At 39.0% G+C, this 20,512-nt stretch overlaps 1 protein-coding gene across 2 annotated transcripts in view; it reads right to left on the bottom strand.

Moving 5' to 3' along the window:
- The window catches only part of VPS26A (VPS26 retromer complex component A), a 29,037-nt gene extending 15,244 nt beyond the window's left edge, over positions 1-13,793 (bottom strand). Inside the window, exons 1-2 of one of the 2 annotated variants that reach the window (XM_055425580.2) lie at positions 13,643-13,793; positions 5,831-5,980 (exon numbers count right to left, since the gene is read on the bottom strand). In XM_055425580.2, the coding sequence (XP_055281555.1) occupies positions 5,831-5,980; positions 13,643-13,645 (153 nt within the window). In that variant the 5' untranslated portion in view covers positions 13,646-13,793. Of the gene's footprint in view, positions 1-5,830; positions 5,981-13,642 lie in introns of those variants that run through there. The other variant, XM_088841933.1, reaches the window with a different exon arrangement.
- Positions 13,794-20,512: the final 6,719 nt, after the last annotated feature.

Below are 20,512 nucleotides of genomic sequence, written 5' to 3'. Positions count from 1 at the left end.
TTGGAGTATTTCACATGATGGAGTATAATTAAAGTATAAAAATAATAAGGTCAAAGAATTTTTAATGATGTGGGAAGATGTGCATGATATGTTACATGAAGGAAGCATGGTCAAATTGTATACAAGTATAAATGTGATTCATGGGGTCGCAAAGAGTCGGACATGACTGAGCGACTGAACTGAACTGATAATGCCAATTATATTTTTTAAACTACAGAAAAGAAAAATTCTATGGGTAATTTTGTTTCCTTCTTTGCAGCTTTTTTTTTTTTTTACAAACAGCAATTAAGTTTAACTTTAAAAAGTATATGCTACAGGAGTCCCAAGATAATTCAAGGGGAAAGAATATTCTTTTCAACAAAGGGTAGTAGAACAACTCAATCTCAACATACAAAACAAAGAAACTGGATCCCTACCTCACATCCACAAATACTAATTCAAAATGTAGCAAAGACCTAAATGTAAGAGCTACAGTTATAAAATTCTTAGAAGAAAACACAGGTGTAAATCTTCATTATCTTGAATGGGAAACTGTTTCTCAAATGGCACCAAAAGCATAAGTGAAATTTTTAAAAAAGATAAATTGGACATCATCAAACAAAAAACTAGTGCTTCAAGATACCATCAAGAAAGTGAAAAGAAAACTCACAGAAGTAGAGAAAATGTCTGCAAAATATTACTGATAATGGACTTGTATCTAGAATACATAAAGAACTCTTACAACTCAGTAATCAAAAGACAAATAGCCCAATTAAAAATGGTCAAATGATAGGAACTGACTTTTCTCCAGAGATGATATACAAACAGCAATAAGCACATGAAAAGATGCTCAATATTATTCATCATTAAAGGAAATGCAAATCAAAACCATATGACCACTTTTCACCCACAAAAAAATAATAAAATAATAAGTACTGCCAAGAATGTGAAGAAACTGGAACTCTCATACATTGCTGGAGAGAATATTAAACGGCACAGCTACTCTGGAAAAGTCTGGAAGTTCCCCTAAAAGTTAACATATGACCCAGCAATTCCATTCCTAAGTCTACACTCCAGAGAAATGAAAACACAGTCACACAAAAATGTATATACAAATGTACAGAAATATTCTTAATAGTCAATAAACAGAAACCCAAGTATACTCAACTGAAATGTCCTCAACTGAAGGATGAAGAAATGTACATCCACATACTAGACAGATATATATACTAAAACATCATTCAGCCATAAAAAAGAATTGTGCTTTGATAAATGCTACAACATGAAATAACTTTGAAAACATTATGCTACATGAAATAAGGCAGACACAAAAAGACAGATCTTGTATAATCACTTATATGAAACAGAAGGAGCCTAGAACAGGCAAATTTACAGGGAAAAATAGTAGACTAGAAGTATCCATGGACTTGAGAAAAGGGAAAAGGACAGCTATTGCTTAATGAATACAAAGTTTCTGTTCGGGATGATGAAAAAATTTCAAAATAGTGGTGATGACTACAACACTGTTAATGTGATTAATGCTACTGAATTATATACATTAAAAACTGTTAAAATAGCACATTTTATTATATTTTTGACCAAAAATTTTCTTAAAAGTAATAAACCTTGAAGACATCATGCTAAGTGAAAGGCACGAAACACAAAGGCCACATGTTGTATGATTCTGTTTATATGAAATGTCCAGAATAGGCCAAATCCATAGAGAAAGAAAGTACATCTATAGATTAGTGGATGCTAGATGTCTTAGTTCACTCAGGCTGCTGTAACAGAAAACCACAGACTAGGTGGCTTAAAAACAACATAAATTTACTGCTAACATTTCTGGAAGCCGTGAAGTTCAAGATCAAAGCACCAGCAGATTTGGTGTCTGGGAGTTTGCTTTCTGGTTCACAGATGGCTGCCTTTTCACTATGTCCTCACATGTCAGAAGGTGCACGCAAGATTTCTCTAAGGACACCAATCCCATTGATGAGGGCACAGCCCTCAGGACCTAATCATGTCCCAAAGCCTCTCCCTCTCCCCCTCCACTCGGCCCCACCCCACCTACAAGTACATCATACTGGGATTAGGCTTTAACACACGAATCCTATGAGGACACAAACATTCAGTATATGGTGCCAAGTGAATGACTGCTAATGTTATGGTGTTTCTTTTGGGTGATAAAAACATTATGGAATTAGCTAGTGATGATAGCTGCACAACTCTGCAAAAGTAGCGAAAATCTCTTAACTGTATATACTCAGTAGGGTAAGTTTATGATATGTGAATTATAACTCAATAAAGCTATTTTAAAAAAAAAGAAAGTATATATCACAAATAAAACAATGGAACAGAACAGAGAGGCTGAAACAGACTCATACAACCTCTGGTTAATGACAAAGGTGATGCTACAATGCAGTGGTGGAAAGGATGGCTTTTTCAATAAATGTCCTGTGTCAATTAGATATCCATATGGGGGAAAAAAATAATAAGTAGCCTTGACTCTTATGTCATAAAGACAAAATCAATTTCAAAAAACAGAATCTAAATGTGAAATATAAAACTACTTAAAATTATAGGAGGAATAAGAGAATATCTTCATGCCCATAAGGTAGGCAAAGATGTCTTAAATAGGATACAAAAAGTACTAACAAAAAGGAAACACAAGATTTGTAGAGTATATTATTATTATTATATATCATACATTTGTCCAAACCCATAGAATATAAATCACCACAAGGGAACCCCTAGGTAAACTACAAATTTTGGGTGACTATAATGTGTCAATGTAAGTTCATCCTTGATCAAAAATGTACAGTTCTAAGGGTTGATGTCAATAATGGGAAATCTCCATACCTCCCTCTCAATTTTATGTAAATCTAAAACGACTCTTAGAAAAAACCTGTAAAAAAAGGTATACACAGACAGCTCACATGTCAGGAATATTCTTGCTCTAGGTAGGATGTCAGGTATTCCAGTCTCTAAGATTTTTTTTTTTCTAATACATGAAGTATTCTTCCTACAATGCATAACAAAGTATGGAAACCAATGGTTTAGTCCAACCTCAACTTACAGGTGAAATTCAGAAAGTTAAATGACTGCCCAGAGCTACCTATCAAGACAGTGGTAAAGTCCAAGGCTAGATCTTCCGACCCTAGCCCAATGAGCTTTTAACTATATTCAGACATTTTACAAAGCCTAGACTAGTGTGGTAAGACTTGTTTTTGGTGGTGTTATGTCTATAAATTTTGAAAATCTGAGGTTCAGTCTCTCCCTAGAAAAACTAGATTGGTATCTCTACCCCTTCTAGTCAAAGTGAAGTCGCTCAGTAGTGTCCGACTCTTTGCAACCCCATGGACTGTGGCCCACCAGGCTCCTCCATCCATGGAATTTTCTAGGCAAGAGTACTGGAGTGGGTTGCCATTTCCTTCTACCCCTCCTAATCCCACCATATTAACAACTCATCTTTTCCATAGATCAAGCACTATTTCCTTTACTTGTCTGACGTGTTCCATCCTTTTAATGATTTTGTCACTGTCTTTCAGATTTCTTCTCTTTCTCCCCATCATTTTAAAGGAAGAGTAAAGTAGAAAAGCAAAACATTTATTTCAGATATAACACTAAGACACCAGTAAGTGGCAAAGGACCAGAATAGATGATGCAGTAAAACGGCTAGCAAACCTAAGTTCAACCTATCTAGTAATCAAAGAATGCTATCAAAGAATAGTATCATTTTTGCCTACAGAAATAGCAAAGGTTAAAAACTGATCATATTCAACTCTACCCTGAGTGAAACAAGGTATTAAGTGAACATGAGATTTCATGCAAATTTTCCAGGTTAACATGTATCGATACCCTCCAAATATTCATGTCAAATATTCACGTCCAGCCACTCCTAGGAATTCATTCTAAGGAAATAATCTTATCCTACAGAAATCTGAAGAAAAACTATTGTATAAAATGTCTGTATTACTAAAGATATGGGGATATACTACAAGCAATCTGAAAAACACAAACTAGTTAAATATCTAACAGTAGGGAAAAGGTATACTTAATATATTATATATACATAAACATTAATGCAGAGAGACTAGGAAGAAACACATTCAAATTTTAATAGTGAGTTATTGCCATATGATGGGACTATAGATAATTATTTTATTCCCCAAACTGTTTACCATGTGTATGTATTACCTTAATGAGGAGAGAAAAACTCTTAATATTTTTTTAATCTTTTATATTTAGAAAAATTATTTCAAACATTTTATGATTTGATTTTATCTAGGATATTACCAGTTCTAACTGTTAGAACTGGACATGGAACAACAGAATGCTTCCAAATAGGAAGAGTACGTTAAGGCTGCATATTGTCATCCTGCTTATTTAACTTATATGCAGAGTACATCATGAGAAACACTGGGCTGGAAGAAGCACAAGCTGGAATCAAGATTGCCGGGAGAAATATCAATAACCTCAGATGCAGATGACACCACCCTTATGGCAGAAAGTGAAGAGGAACTAAAAAGCCTCTTGATGAAAGTGAAAGAGGAGAGGGAAAAGGTGGCTTAAAGCTCAACATTCAGAAAACTAAGATCATGGCATCTGGTCCCATCACTTCATGGGAAATAGATGGGGAAACAGTGGGAACAGTGTCAGACATTTTTGGGGCTGCAAAATCACTGCAGATGGTGACTGCAGCCATGAAATTAAAAGGCACTTACTCCTTGGAAGAAAGTTATGACCAACCTAGATAGCATATTTAAAAGCAGAGACATTACTTTGCCAACAAAGGTCCATCTAGTCAAGGCTGTGGTTTTTCCAGTGGTCATGTATGGATGTGAGAGTTGGACTGTGAAGAAAGCTGAGTGCCAAAGAATTGATGCTTTTGAATTGTGGTGTTGGAGAAAACTCTTGAGTCCCTTGGACTGCAAGGAGATCCAACCAGTCCATTCTAAAGGAGACCAGTCCTGGGTATTCATTGGAAGGACTGATGCTGAGGCTAAAACTCCAATACTTTGGCCACCTCATGCGAAGAGTTGACTCACTGGAAAAGACCCTGATGCTGGGAGGGATTGGGGGCCCGAGGAGAAGGGGACGACAGAGGATGAGATGGCTGGATGGCATCACCGACTCGATGCATATGAGTTTGGGTGGACTCTGGGAGTTGGTGATGGACAGGGAGGCCTGGCGTGCTGCGATTCATGGGGTTGCAAAGAGTCGGACGCGACTGAGCAACTGAACTGAACTGAACTGAGGATATTATCATTCTTCAGTATCATAAATTAATGAGTAGTAATCATATTCCATAAGGTATAAGAATAATCCTTGTTAAGGAAAAGGGAGAAAAAGTTAAACCACAGAAGGTATCACAAATGTATCTGACCATGCATGGACACATGCTAAATGTCCTTAAATCCTTTACAGAGTATCAAGAAATGAGATCAATAGACACAATGACAGTAGTACAGACTGATAACCTATAAAGAATGAGAAAAAAACTTTCAGAAAGCTGTACTAGAGAATTATCCCCAATCTCCATAACTCAATTAAAGGAGAAACAAACTTTGAGTGGATCACAGCCCCACTGTAGAAACTGTCTTAAGTTAAACAGACTCACATGGTCACAAACACAAAATTCTACACACAGTTTAATTTAGACTCTGCCCAGTAACCATTTCAGTTTAAAGCATCTTTCCTGCAAGTGTTCTGTTGAATCAAAGCTTTTAGCTGACTTTCTGAAAAACATTTTCCATCTCTAATAAAATCATTCAAATTTAGATACAGCACAAGCCACTTTCACGACTAATTCTAATATTCTACAACTAGATAATTCTCCAAACAAAATATTTACCTTTCCTGAAACAGATTCTCCATCATAGAAAAGATAGTGCTTTTCTACTTTGCCATCTTCAGTTTTCATTTCCGCCATTTTCCTGGATTCCCCATCATTAAGGACAACGTCGATCTCACAAATGGGACCAAAAAATCCTCCAAGAAAACTCTAAAATAAAAGAAAGATTCTCATAATTGTTTTGTCAGTCGCTACAGTTTAAAATTCAAACTTGATTACCTATAACCTAAAGTTAACCTATGAATTCAGGATGAAGTAAGAATTCATACCAAATACTGCATCAAAACTAAATAAATTTCATACAATATGAATACAGCTAATGCTGCACTGTACCCTTAAAAATCTATTGCAGATAAATGTTTTTTACCACAATAAAATAAAAAGCCCCCCCAAACTAAACAAATTGAAACACAATATAATTTCAATCATTTCCACAAGTAACCAGTATAAATAATCAAATACTAACATATACCAAAAATATAAAAAATTAACCTTAACATCTGGATTTGAAAGTTACCTTTAGTTATACATCTTTGAGGTTCTTTCATTATATTGCTATAATGAAACTCATACAATCCCAATTACTCATGAATTATTACAATGTACTGCTTATGGAACCAGTCTGCTGTTCCATGTCCAGTTCTGACTGTTGCTTCCTGACCTGCATACAGGTTTCTGAAGAGGAAGGCCAGGTGGCCTGGTATTCCCATCTCTCTCAGAATTTTCCACAGTTTATTGTGATCCACACAGTCAAAGGCTTTGGCATAGTCAATGAAGCATAAATAGATGTTTTTCTGGAACTCTCTTGCTTTCTCCATGATCCAGCGGATGTTGGCAATTTGATCTTTGGTGCCTCTGCCTTTTCTAAAACCTGCTTGAACATCTGGGAGTTCACGTTCACATATTGCTGAAGCCTGGCTTGGAGAATTTTGAGCATGACTTTACTAGCGTGTGAGATGAGTGCAATTGTGCGGTAGTTTGAGCATTCTTTGGCATTGCCTTTCTTTGGGATTGGAATGAAGACTGACCTTTTCCAGTCCTGTGGCCACTGCTGAGTTTTCCAAATTTGCTGGCATATTGAGTGCAGCACTTTCACAGCACCATCTTTCAGGATTTGAAATAGTTCAACTGGAATTCCATCACCTCCACTAGCTTTGTTCGTAGTGATGCTTTCTAAGGTCCACTTGACTTCACATTCCAAGATGTCTGGCTCTAGGTCAGTGATCACGTTATCATGATTACCTTGGTCGTGAAGATCTTTTTTGTACAGTTCTTCTGTGTATTCTTGCCACCCTTCTTAATATCCTCTGCTTCTGTTAGGTCCATACCATTTCCGTCCTTTATTGAGCCCATCTTTGCAAGAAATGTTCCCTTGGATTCTCCAATTTTCCTGAAGAGATCTCTTGTCTTTCCTATTCTGTTGTTTTCCTCTATTTCTTTGCATTGATCGCTGAGGAAGGCTTTCTTATCTCTCCTTGCTATTCCTTGGAACTCTGCATTCAGATGCTTATATCTTTCCTTTTCTCCTTTGCTTTTCACTTCTCCTCTTTTCACAGCCATCTGCAAGGCCCCCTCAGACAACCATTTTGCTTTTTTGCATTTCTTTTCCATGGGGATGGTCTTGGTCCCTGTATTCCTGTACAATGTCACGAACCTCCGTCCAGAGTTCATCAGGCACTCTATCTATCAGATCTAGTCCCTTAAATCTATTTCTCACTTCCACTGTATAATCATAAGGGATTTGATTTAGGTCATATCTGAATGGTCTAGTGGTTTTCCCTACTTTCCTCATGCAACGAGTTGACTCAATGGAAAAGACTCTGACGCTGGGAAGGATTGGGGGCAGGAGGAGAAGGGGACGATAAGAGAATGAGATGGCTGGATGGCATCACCGACTCTATGGACATGAGTTTGAGTGAACTCCGGGAGTTGGTGATGGACAGGGAGGCCTGGCGTGCTGTGATTCATGGGGTCGCAGAGTCGGACACGACTGAGCGACTGAACTGAACTGAACTGCTTATGGAAAACCTACTGCTATATAAGTCTGAACAGGATATGTTACATTGTGTAAACCCTTGAAATAAAACTGGCTCTAACAGAGGAGACTAATTAAATTTGTTAACTTTTCTAAACAAAGTATATAAGCCTTGTTCTGTAAATCCTGAATATGACAGAAGTAAAAGAGACAAAGATCAATGCTTATGAATGGCAAAACACATTAGCTGGAAATAATACAGAATCCATTGGCTATTCCAATGTCAGATATAGTTGTGGATTATGTTTTTCCTGCTACAAAAGCTAGTTTTCTAGTCTTTTTAAAAATTTACACAGCGTTATCTCTTAAAAACATAAATATGGGGACCTTCTTGGAGGCCCAAAGGTTAGGATGTCACACTTCCATTGCACCTGCACAAGTTCGATCCCTGGATGGGGAACTAAGACTTGGAATGCTGTGCAGTGCAACAGAAATAAATAAATAAACCCAATCATATCCTTCAATGTGCTGGTGGCAGTATAAATTGGAACAACTACTTTAGAAAATAGTTGGCATTATCTGGTAAAGCTAAAGATATATATATACACATCAATGATCCAACAATTATACCCCTAGGTATCTACCCTAAACAGAAACTTACACACATAAACCAGGAGACCAATATAAGCATGTTCATAACATCACTGTTCACAACAGGCCCAATTAGGAAATAATCCAAATATTTATCAATGAGAAAAATGGATACATACATTTTTATCTATATTCATACAGTGGGCAATGCAATGAATTACAGCTACAGAAAACCAAGATGAATCTCACATACACGTTGAGTGAAAGAGACCAGACACAAAAATACACACTGTTATTCCATTTATTAAAAAATAAAAAATGTGATGCACATTATAGTGGTATTAGAAGTCAGGAAGTAGTTGGAAGAAAGCACTAGGGTACTATTAATGTTCTGTTTGGTTTTATCTGAGTGCTAAATACATAGGTATATTTGACTTTGTGAAAGTTCATCAGACTGTACACTTATTTGTGCACTTTTCTATAGTTAACACTTTAATGAAATGCTATTTTAAACATACACATATACATGTATTCCATAACATGGGCTATACATATCCTGCTCTATTCATCCCTCCAGCCACACCAGCCTCAAATGATCCAAGTTCTCATATACACCCAGTCTCCTTCTTGTCCTAGACCAAGTAATCCTAACAAAGTCGTCCTTTTACTGTGACTCACCTCCATAAAGAGGCCGTCCCTAACTTCCTAATCAAAACTGAATTCTCCAAATTTGGGAAGTGCAACACCATGTAGGTTTACTTCATCATTTATTATAAAAATGTTAGTTGCTCAGTCAAGTCCAACTCTGCAACCCCATGGACTGTAGCCCACCAAGCTTCTCTGTCCATGAAATTTTCCAGGCAAGCATATGGAGTGGGTTGCCATTTCCCTCTCCATGGGATCTTCCCAACCCAGGGACTGAACCCAGGTCTCCTGTACTGCAGGCACACCCTTTACCGTCTGAGCCATCAGGGAAGCCCATTTATTATAATCTGTGTACTTACTGAGTACCTGACTCCCAAAGTGAACTATAAACTTCTTGAGGACAGAGACCTTATCCTTTGCTCAACACTGAAGGCACAGTGGCCAGGGGCAGCATGTGGCATTTAGTAGAAGGCATTCAAATACTTGTTGATTGTTAATTTTGAGTAAAACACATACTGTCCTGATAATAACTGGAAATAGAACTGCCATATGATCCAGCAATCGCACTCCTGGGCATACACACCGAGGAAACCAGAATCGAAAGAGATACATGTACTCCAATGTTCATTGCAGCACTGTTTATAATAGCCAGGACATGGAAGCAACCTAGATGTCCATCTGCAGACGAATGGATAAGAAAGCTTTGGTACATATACACAATGGAGTATTATTCAGCCATTAAAAAGAATACATTTGAATCAGTTCTAATGAGGTGGATGAAACTGGAGCCTATTATACAGAGTGAAGTAAGCCAGAAAGAAAAACACCAATACAGTATACTAACACATATATATGGAATTTAGAAAGATGTAAATGATAACCCTGTATACGAGACAGCAAAAGAGACACAGATGTATAGAACAGTCTTTGGGACTCTATGGGCGAGGGTGAGGGTGGGATGATTTGGAAGAATGGCATTGAAACATGTATGTTGTCATATGTGAAACGAATCACTAGTTCAGGGTCAAGGCATGTTATAGGATGCTCGGGGCTGGCATGCGGGGATGACCCAGAGGGAGGATAAAGGGAGGAGGGAGGTGGGAGGGGGGTTCAGGAGGGGGAACTTATGTAAACCCGGGGCAAATTCATATCAATGTATGGCAAAACCAACCAATATAAAAAAATAAATAAATAAAAATAAATGGATACATAAAAGAAATGAGCTAAAACTTGGCATGTTTGGTAAGACCAGCCCTCCCCCAGGAAGTTGGCATTGATGCAGTAGTCAAGTCTAGAGCAAGAAGCTTGAGTTAAGGCTCAGTTCTGTGCTCAGGAGAAAGGGTAATGGCAAACAAGCTAACAATCCTGCTACGGTTATGTGGATCACAGGGTGATACTATTAATATGGTCAACGGAGACTGTTTTCCTAAATTCTGAGCTTGCTTCTTCGTTTTTTGGGGTTTATTTTTTTTAGCTACACCACACTGCTTGTGGGACCTTGGTTATCAAACCTGGGCCCTTGGCAGTGAAAACACAGAGTCCCAACCACTGGACCACAAGGAAATTCCTGCTTCTTCGTTTTTATTAATTCTTTATTAACAAAAGGATTATAATTTCAAGAAAGCAACTCAATGAATTACCAGATTAGTACTTATACTCCAAATACATAAAGAGCAAATTTTCCTTTAGACAAGATGTTTTGTCCCTTCCTAGTTAGCTTTCATACTCCAAGTTTTAAACTCACAACTTGCTCAAAATAGTATACATTCTCCTAAGAGCCACAAATATAAGAATGTATAGCAGGTCAAAATCAGTCACCTGATATTTACTAATCATCAACTACCTGCAAAGCACTGATCCAGCAAAGGGGGCAGGTAGCGGGGAGCTGCCATGAGAGAAACAATTATGAAAGAATAGACGATGTCAGTCTCAAAATTTGAATTATAAAACCAAAGCAGGAAAATAAAATTTATTTTTTTATTCCCCCTTAATACTTCCTAGAGTTAGTTCCAGGAAAAATGAGACTTAAAAACTATAAGAACTGTTCTACAAATGAAATGAAATATTATGGTCAGTTTTTCCCAGATACATAATGCTTAACATATACAACTGAACTGGGATTTGAAAGTTGATATTAAAAAATCAATAATCAAAAAATATCAAAGTTGCCACTAATTAAAATGGTATAAAACAGACTTAAAAGTACATAAACTTCACAATTAACTACGACAATTAGTAACTGTAAACAGTAAGTCTTGTTTTGACACCATATGTAAAACTTAAAAATTGTTAGGCATTAAAAATATGTAAAAACTATCCATTGTCCTCAATCATTTTCTGCATGCATGAAGTATTTCATAAATAGTGGTAAGGACTCAGAGCTTTCACTGCCAAGGGCACAGGTTTGATCCATCCCTGGTCAGGGATCTAAGATCCCACAAGCCGCCTTGTGTGGCCAAAAATTAAACAAAGTTTTTATTTCAAGATGTGCATCTTCTTGCACATCCTGTCATTTCAAACAAAAAGTTACAAAATTTAAATCTTTTAAAAATATTCACAGTCAAATGGTAATACTTCTGATTTATATAAAGAGGGAAAAATACAGAACTGTCAGAATGGTGAAGACTACAAGGCAAAGGAATAAAAGCAGTAAAGAAGGTTAGGATATATTAACACACTTCTGCTGAAATTACAAGAAGCACTTCTGAAATCTTAAGAGAAAAACTGCCAAGATCTTTTAGAAAAGATATCTTAAAGTGTATATTCAAAATATGGGATTTTCAGGAGCAATACTAGAAATTAGGTAGCCTTTAAATAACTACAGGGCAATATATATGACTAATAAATATTTATTAGAACAATTATTTAAATATTAAATATTAGAACAATTATTTTCAGAGTTTTCTAACCGTATCCTAAACTTCACATCACTAACTTTAATCTAAAATTTTTCACGTAATTTGTAACCCAACATTGAGCATTACTATCTAGCAAAATTATAAGTGGATGTTAAAAGACGAAACGCAACTCAAGGTGAGGCAGAAGAGAAGCTCTCAAAATTTATTCACTTAGTGCATACAGGAGCAATGAAACAGCAAATTTTCATACAGATATTATTACACTTGTGCCTATTTCAGTGTTTTCAAGCTTTACAATTGTATTTGTTTCACAAGTAACTTGAAAATAAAAATTGTTCTTGAAAATAATGCATTAAAAGTAGTAATTTTAAATGTAAGCAAAAAATAGGAGGGCCTTTTACGTTTTCTTTGCAAACTATATTCAATTAAAGAAGCCATCTCTAACCCCCTGACTAGTCAAGGTCCCCCAATACTTCCTTCTTATCAGAGCTGTTTTGTTTCCACGTTAAACAAATAATCACACAAATAAATGTTTATCTCCTTCTGGACTACAAGCTACAAGAGAGCAAGGGCTGATTCAGTCTTGCTCAGAGTCCCTGGGAGCGCCTAAGTACATCTGATGAAAAAAAGAGAAAAGGGCTCGAAGTTTAAGAATAAACATTTCTGTGCTCCTTTTCTTTTTTAAATTTAAAACAACTCGATTCCTGACTTTAAAATGTATTTATCAAATGTAACTTTTTCAAAAAATAAACCTAGGTTAGTCTTTAAGCCAAAAGTCTCAAGCAGATTACGGAAGTGGGTGAGCTCTGGGAAACCAGGTACTATTAAAGGAAAGTACACAGTAGGAGCTCAACATATGCATGCTAAGTGAACCAAGAAAATGAATACTACCATAAAATGAGTCAAATGAGATCCAATCTAGAGGAATCGGCAACACACACAAAGCTAAACGCCATCGTGCTCACATTTGTGCTTCCCACTAATTGTGGTGAAAGTACTGATTTCCCTCCCTCTCTGCTCCCTAGGCCATTTCAACATCCCAAAGAGTTAAGTTTCCAGAATGGCTTGGTGAAGGAAATGAGAGCCAACGTTTAAACCAGTGGGCACGAAACTACTGCCTTTGACTTAAAAACGTCCTCCCCTCCAACGTCCTTTTCTTTTCCTGTCTCATTCTACAAGTGTCAACGTTAAGGCTAACCTGGGGTCAGGAAATCACGGGGTACCACCATATGCTAGTTTAAGAAGAAGAAGAAAAGACTCAAGGAGTTTATCAAGCTCCTGATCAACATTGGAAGACAGTGACCAAGCCCACCGAGTCCGGAACTGGGGGACTCTTGGGTCACCCCATCTGAAAGGAAGCGAGGCTGCCCAGGAGCAGCAGAAGGTCTGGCTACCTTGGAAGGGGAGGCGGTGGCGGTCCCGCAGAGGCGCGATCCGAGTACCCAGCCACAGCCCCCCACAGCGGATCGAAGAACGCTGGCAGAGGCTCCGACTTAGCCCGGAGAACGCCTCGTCACCCGCAGGTACTCGGGCCTCGCCGAGACCGGGAAGAAGCGGCGCAGCCCGCTCTTCCCTAGCCCCGCGGCGGCCAGACAGGCCTAACCCGGCTCCCCGCCCTTCCCGCCTACCGCCTCCTGCCGATCCCAAGAGCCGCTCCCGCGACAACGGGCCCGCCGTTGGCCGCCCCGCCGCGCGCTCCGGGACAAAGGCTGCGGGCGAGCGCGCGGGCCGCCGGGCACTCACCATTGTCAGCGCTGCCGCCGCCGCCGCCGCCGCGTCCCCCCCACTTCACGCCTCTTCCCTCAGGAGAACTCCTAGCTCCAGCTCCCTCCTCCCAGGCGCCCGTCACGTGACCTCAGGCCGCCAGCCGCACGTGACCCGTCCGTTCCTTTCTTGCCCTCCCCTAGAGCAGGCCCCCTCTGGGCCTCTCGCCCCGCCCTACTGGCCAGACCGGCCCTCCGAGGGGAGGCCGTTTGGAGGCGGGGCCTCGCGCTCCACCCACGGCGGAGGGGGCGGGGTCACTGCGACGGCGTCAAGGGGGCGGGGCCAGGGCGGACCGAGGCTTCCCCGGTCCTCTGCGCCCTCCTGTCATGTGACAGGCGGTTCCCTGATTGACGTTTTTGCCACACCCAGTTCCTCTTCTTGGTGGAAATTTGAGCTGCTGCGAAAGAAGGTGGAAAGAAAAGGTTCTTGCAGGAGCCTCTGCCTGCGGATGGGTTATGGGGCCGCGGAGTTGAACGGTAGCTGTTACCCGAGGCCCTGTTTCGTTAGACCTCGCAAGAGACTTGCTCCCTCAATTCCGGGAAGAGGCACTCTGCCACCATCTCGAGCTTTGCCTAACTTATATCCTCTCCTTCAGAGAGCTTCTGAGTTTTGAGAACTTATTAGCTTTGTGACCTCTGACGAGACAGTCCCTACCCCCGAAAAAGATGGTACTACATCCGTTGCTTCGAGAGATACACAGATGGCTGGTGAAGTATCAGTCTCGTGCTGTGGCGGACTCAGAACCCTGCCATTCCGTGACGGGTAGAAAGCGTTCCTAAACAGTCCGGTGATGCTGCTCGAAAGTACTGTCTTTCAGTTCAGTCGCTCAGTCGTGTCCCACTCTGCGACCCCGTGGACTGCAGCAGGGTGACAATATACAGCCTTGGGTACTTCTCCTTTCTTGAACCGCGTCCTAATCATTGTTGAGTAAGTTTAGAGGACATACCCCTGAGTGGAATACAGTTTTAAGATATCAGAACTTAGTGTTGCGCTACCAGAGTGCATTCTATACAAAACCAAAGCAGGAAAAAAAATAAAAATTGACAGTCTGAACCCACTGGTTTTCCCATCATAACAAAACCACGTCAAGTTTGTGACACAGGGTCATTAAACAAGTCTCAAATTTAAGAGGCTAGAAATTAGAATATGGTCTCTAACCACAACAGAATTAAACTAGAAATAACAAAAAGCCAGAAAATCCACAAATATTTTGGAAGGTAAGCAATGTAATTCTAAACCTCTAAGTCAAAGAACACTTCAATGGGAATTTTTTAAATGGTTTGAACTAGAAGATAATGAAAATACGACTTAAGAGAATTTATGGGATGCAGTGAGAGTAGTGTTTAGAGGAAGATCTGTAGCTTTACATGCATATATTTGAAAAGAAAGTTTTGTAACCTAAGTTTACATCAGGAAGCTAAAAGCGTATTTAGCATGTGAGTTGGGGAGGAGCAAGGGATACATGAGAATTCTGTACTTGCTGTGAATCTAAACCTGCTCTGAAACTATATTTTAAAAAAGCCCTCAGGTATATAATCAAATGATCTTTGACAAAGGTGCAATGATGACTCAGTGAGAAAAGGACAGTCTGTTCAACAAATGGTGTCCACATTCAAAAGAATGAACTTGAACCATTATATCATATATAAAAATTAATTCAAAATGGATTAAGGACCTAAACCTAAGACCTAAAACTGTAAAACTTTTAGGAGAAAACATAGGGGAAAATCTTCAGAACCTTGGACTTGGCAATGAATGATTTCTTATTTATGAAACAAAAAGCACAGGCAACAAAAGCAAATACAGACAAATGGGCTACATCAAACTTAAAAACTTTTATGTGGGACATCCCTGGTGGTCCAATGGTTAGGACACTGCCCTTCCACTGCAGAAGGCACGGGTTTGATCCCTGGTAGGGGAACTAAGACCCTGTGTGCCATACAGCATGGTCAAAAAAAAAAAAAAAAACAACCTTTTGTGTATCAAATGACATAGCAGAGTGAAAAAGCAGCCTATGGATGGAGAAAATATCTGCCAATCATATGTGTGATAAGACATCCAGAATATCTGAAGAACTCCTACAACTCAGTAGCCAAAAAATCAAATAAACTGATTTAACAATGGGCAAAGGACTTGACAAAACATTTCCCAAAGATGATACACTAATGTTCAACAGGCATATAAAAAGATACTCAACATCACTAATCATCAAGGAAATGCACATCAGAACCACAAAATACTACCTCACAGCCATTAGGATGGCTACTATTAAAAAAAGAAAAGAACAAATATAGATGAGGGTGTAAAGAAATGAGAATCCTTGTGCACTATTGGTGAGATTGCAAAACGGTTCAGCCCTTATGGAAAACAGTAGGGTGTTTCTTCGAAAAAGTGCGAATGGAACTACCTTATGATTTATCAATACCAGTTCTGGATGTATCTCCAAAAGAATTGAGAGTAGGGCATTTGCATACAAGTGCACAGCATATATTAACATTCCTGTTCATTCATAATAGCCAAGAGATAGAAGCAACCCAAAGGTTCATGGACAGATTAATATTAATCAGTCTTTTTTTTTCTATTTTTTCCCCAACCACGTCAGATTCGTTTCACATATGATAATATACATGTTTCAATCCATTCTCCCAAATTATCCCACCCTCGCCCTCTCCCACGGAGTCCAAAAGACTGCTCCACACATCCGTGTCTCTGCTGTTGTCTCATATACAGGGTTATTGTTATCCTCTTGCTATATTCCATATATATGTGTTAATATACTGTATTGGTGTTTTTCTTTCTGGCTTACTTCACTCTGTATAATAGGCTCCAGTTTCATCCACCTCATTAGAACTAATTCAAATGTGTTCTTTTTAATTACTGAGTAGTACTCCATTCGGAGAAGGCAATGGCAAGCCACTCCAGTACTCTTGCCTAGAAAATCCCATGGATGGAGGAGCCTGGTAGGCTGCAGTCTGTGGGGTCGCTAAGGATTGGACACGACTGAGCGACTTCACTTTCACTTTTCACTTTCACACATTGGAGAAGGAAATGGCAACCCACTCCAATGTTCTTGCCTGGAGAATCCCAGGGACGGGGGAGCCTGGTGGACTTCCGTCTATGGGGTCACACAGAGTCGGACACGACTGAAGTGACTGAGCAGCAGCAGCAACAGTACTCCATTGTGTATATGTACCTCAGCTTTCTTATCCATTCATCTGCAGATGAACATCTAGGTTGCTTCCATGTCCTGGCTATAATAAACAGTGCTGCAATGAACATTGGAGTACATGTGTCTCTTTCAATTCTGGTTTCCTCGGTGTGTATGCTATTATTAATCAGTCTTTAAAAGGAAGAAAATTCTGTCATATGCTACAACATAGATGAAACTTGAAGTCATTATGCTAAGTGAAATAAGCCAGTCACAAAAAGACAAATTCTGTATGATTCTACTTTTATAAGATGCCTAAAGTAGTGAAATTCATAGAAATAGAAAGTAGGATAGCAGTTACCAGAGACTGAAGGGAGGAGAAAGGGAAATTGCCATTAAATAGGTTTTGTTGTTGTCGTTCAGTTGCTCGGTCATGTCTGAATCTTTGGGACCCTATGGACTATAGGCTTCCCTGTCATTCACTGTTTCCTGGAATTTGCTCAAAGTAATGTCCATTGAGTCAGTGATGCCATCTAACCATCTCATCCTCTGTCAACCCCGTCTCCTCCTGCCCTCAATTTTTCCCAGCATCAGGATCTTTTCCAGTGAGTCAGATCTGCGCATCCAGTGGTCAAAGTATTGGAGCTTCAGCTTCAGCATCAATCCTTCCAATAAATATTCAGGATTGATTTCCTTTAGAATTGACTGGTTTGATCTCCTTGCAGTCCAAGGGACTCTCAGGGGTCCTCTGTAGTGCCACAGTTCGAAAGCATCAGTTCTTTAATGCTCAGCCTTCTTTATGGTCCAGCTTTCACATCCATACATGACTACTGGAAAAACCATAGCTTTGACTATATGAACCTCTGTGTGCAAAGTGATGTCTCTGCTTTTTAATATGCTGTCTAGTTTTGTCAAAGCTTTTCTTGCAAGGAGCAGGCATCTTTTAATTTCATGACTTTAGTCACCACTTTCAGTGATTTGGGAACCCAAGAAAATTAAGCCTGTCACTGTTTCCATTTTTTCCCCTTCTAACTGCCATGAAGTGATGGGACCAGATGCCATAATCTTAGTTTTTTGAATGTTGAAGTTTTAAGCCAGCTCTTTCACTCTCCTCTTTCACTTGCATCAAGAGGCTCTCAGTTCCTCCTCATTTTCTGCCATTAGAACAGTATCATCTACATATCTGAGATTGTTGATATTTCTCCCAGCAATCTTGATTCCAGCTTGTGCTTCATCCAGCCTGGCATTTTGCATGATGTACTCTGCATATAAGCAGGGTGACAATATACAGCCTTGACATACTCCTTTCCTGATTTGGAATCAGTTCATTGTTCCATGTCCAGTTCTAGCTATTGCTTCTTGACCTGTATACAGGTTTCTCAGGAAACAGGTAAAGTGGTCTGGTATTCCCATCTCTTGAAGAAATGTCCATAGTTTGTTGTGATCCACACAGTCAAAGACTTTAGTGTAGTCAATGAAGCAGAAGTAGATGTTTTTCTGGAGTTCTGTTGCTTTTTCTATGATCCAGAGGATGTTTGCAATTTGTTCTCTGGTTGTTCTGCCTTTTCTAAAAGTTCTTGGTGAACATACTGTTGAAGCCTAGCTTGAAGGATTTTGAGCATTACCTTCCTAGCATGTGAAATGAGTGCAATTGTCTGGTAATGTGAACATTCTTTGGCATTGACTTAAAAAGACATCAAGTTATAGGTTATTAAATATTTTGGATACAAGTCCTGTATTAGATATATCAATTGCAAATATTTTCTCCCAGTCTATAGCTTTACTATTTATTTTCCTAATAATGTTTTTGGATGACATGAGAATTTTGGCTTTTACATTTAGCTATGTGATCCATTTTTAATTAAACTTTTCAGATACTGTGAGGTAAGATTTTAGAGCTTATTTTTGTCCACATGGTTCCAGCACCACCTGTTGAAAATAATTTCCTTTCCCCACAAACTGCTTTGGTGCCTTTGTTAGAAATCTGTTGACTACAGGAACTTCCTTGGTAATCTGTTGGTTAAGACTTGGTGCTTCCAATGCAAGGGGCACAGGTTCAACCCCTGGTCAGGGAACTAAGATCTCACCACATGCCTCCCAGCACCCCCCGAAAAAAACTTTCGAATATGTGATTATGGATTTATTTCTGGACTTTTACTTCTGTTTTATTGATCTATTTGTCTTCTGCAATACCACATTGCCATGATTACTATAGATTTATAGTAAGCCTGGAAAGGTAAGGAAGGGTAGTTACTCCAAATTAGTTCTTTTTCAAGAATATTTTGGTTGTCCTAAGTTTTTTTTGTGTGTGTTAGTTGCTCAGTTATGTCTGACTTTTTGTGATCCTATGGACTATAGCCCACCAGGCTCTTCTGTCCATGGAATTCTCCAGGAAGAATGCTGGAGTGGTTAGCCGTTCCCTTCTCCAGGGGATCTTCCTGACCCAAGGATTGAAGCTAGGTCTCCTGCATTGTAGGCAGATTCTTTACTGTCTGAACCACTAGGGAAATCCCATCTATATAACTTTTTGAATTGTTAATTCACTTTTATTTTTCTTAAGGCTGCTGTGATTTTTGTTGGGATTGACTAAACCTTTAGCTCTGTTTGAGCTCCCCTGGTGGCTCAGATGGTAAAGAATCCACCTGCAATGTGGGAGACCTGGATTCGATCCCTGGGTTGGGAAGATCCCCTAGAGAAGGGAATGGTGGCTACCCACTCCAGTATTATGGCCTGAAGAATTCCATGGACAGAGGAACCTAGCAGGTACAGTCCATGGAGTGGCAAAGAGTTGGACATTACTGAACAACTTTCACACTTAGCTTTATTTGCGGGAAATTGACTTCTTAACAATATTGAGCTTTGCAATCCATGAACATGACATATTTCTCTATTTAGGAAGGTCTCTAATTTTTCTCAGCAGTGCTTTGTAATTTTTCAGTGTAGAGATCTTACATATGTTTTGTTAAATTTATCCCTAAGCATTAATATTTTTATAATATTATAAATGGAATTTAAAATTTTCATTTTCCAGTTTTTCCATGCTTGTATGTGTGTGTGTGTGTGTGTATAAGAGACAGAAAGATATTCCATGTTGACTTTATAACTTGCAATCTTGTTAAATTTCTTTGTTAGTTTCCTCCCTTCTCTTTTCTCTCCTCTTTTCCTGAATCTTATATTCATCCTATTGGGCTTCCTAATTGATTTTGTCATTTTCTTACTTTTTCTTTCCTATTTTCTAAAGCCAGAAAGACAGTCTCACCAAGATGGTTAGATGGCATCATGGACTCAATGGAAATGAATTTGAGCAAACTCTAGGAGATAGTGGAGGACAGAAGAGTCAAGTGTGTCACAGTCCACGGGGTTGCAAAGAGTCAGACATGACTTAGTGATCGAACAACAACAACAATGGCAACTCTCTTTGAAATAATACATGTTTATTGTTGCTTTAAGCCACTGAGTTTTGAGGCAATTTATCACACAGCAATAGATAACTAATAGATGTTATATTTTTTTATTTCCAAGAACTCTTTTTATTCTCTGACAGCCCCATTTTAATAGCGTGTTGTCCTTGTGACGATAAAGAAACAAAACACCCAGTAATCAACTTATAAACATCTAAAATTGCAGATTTTTTCATAAATCACTGATGTAATTTCCTTTGTATCAGATGATACATCAAGTAGCTAAATGATCATGATAGT

This window comes from Moschus berezovskii, chromosome 12 (genome assembly GCF_049115385.1).
Source record: "Moschus berezovskii isolate FMDL1 chromosome 12, NW_MosBer_1.0, whole genome shotgun sequence".
NCBI classification, from domain to species: domain Eukaryota; kingdom Metazoa; phylum Chordata; class Mammalia; order Artiodactyla; family Moschidae; genus Moschus; species Moschus berezovskii.
The sequence above is the reverse complement of the archived record's forward strand: the minus strand, read 5'-3'. Positions and strand labels throughout refer to the sequence as shown.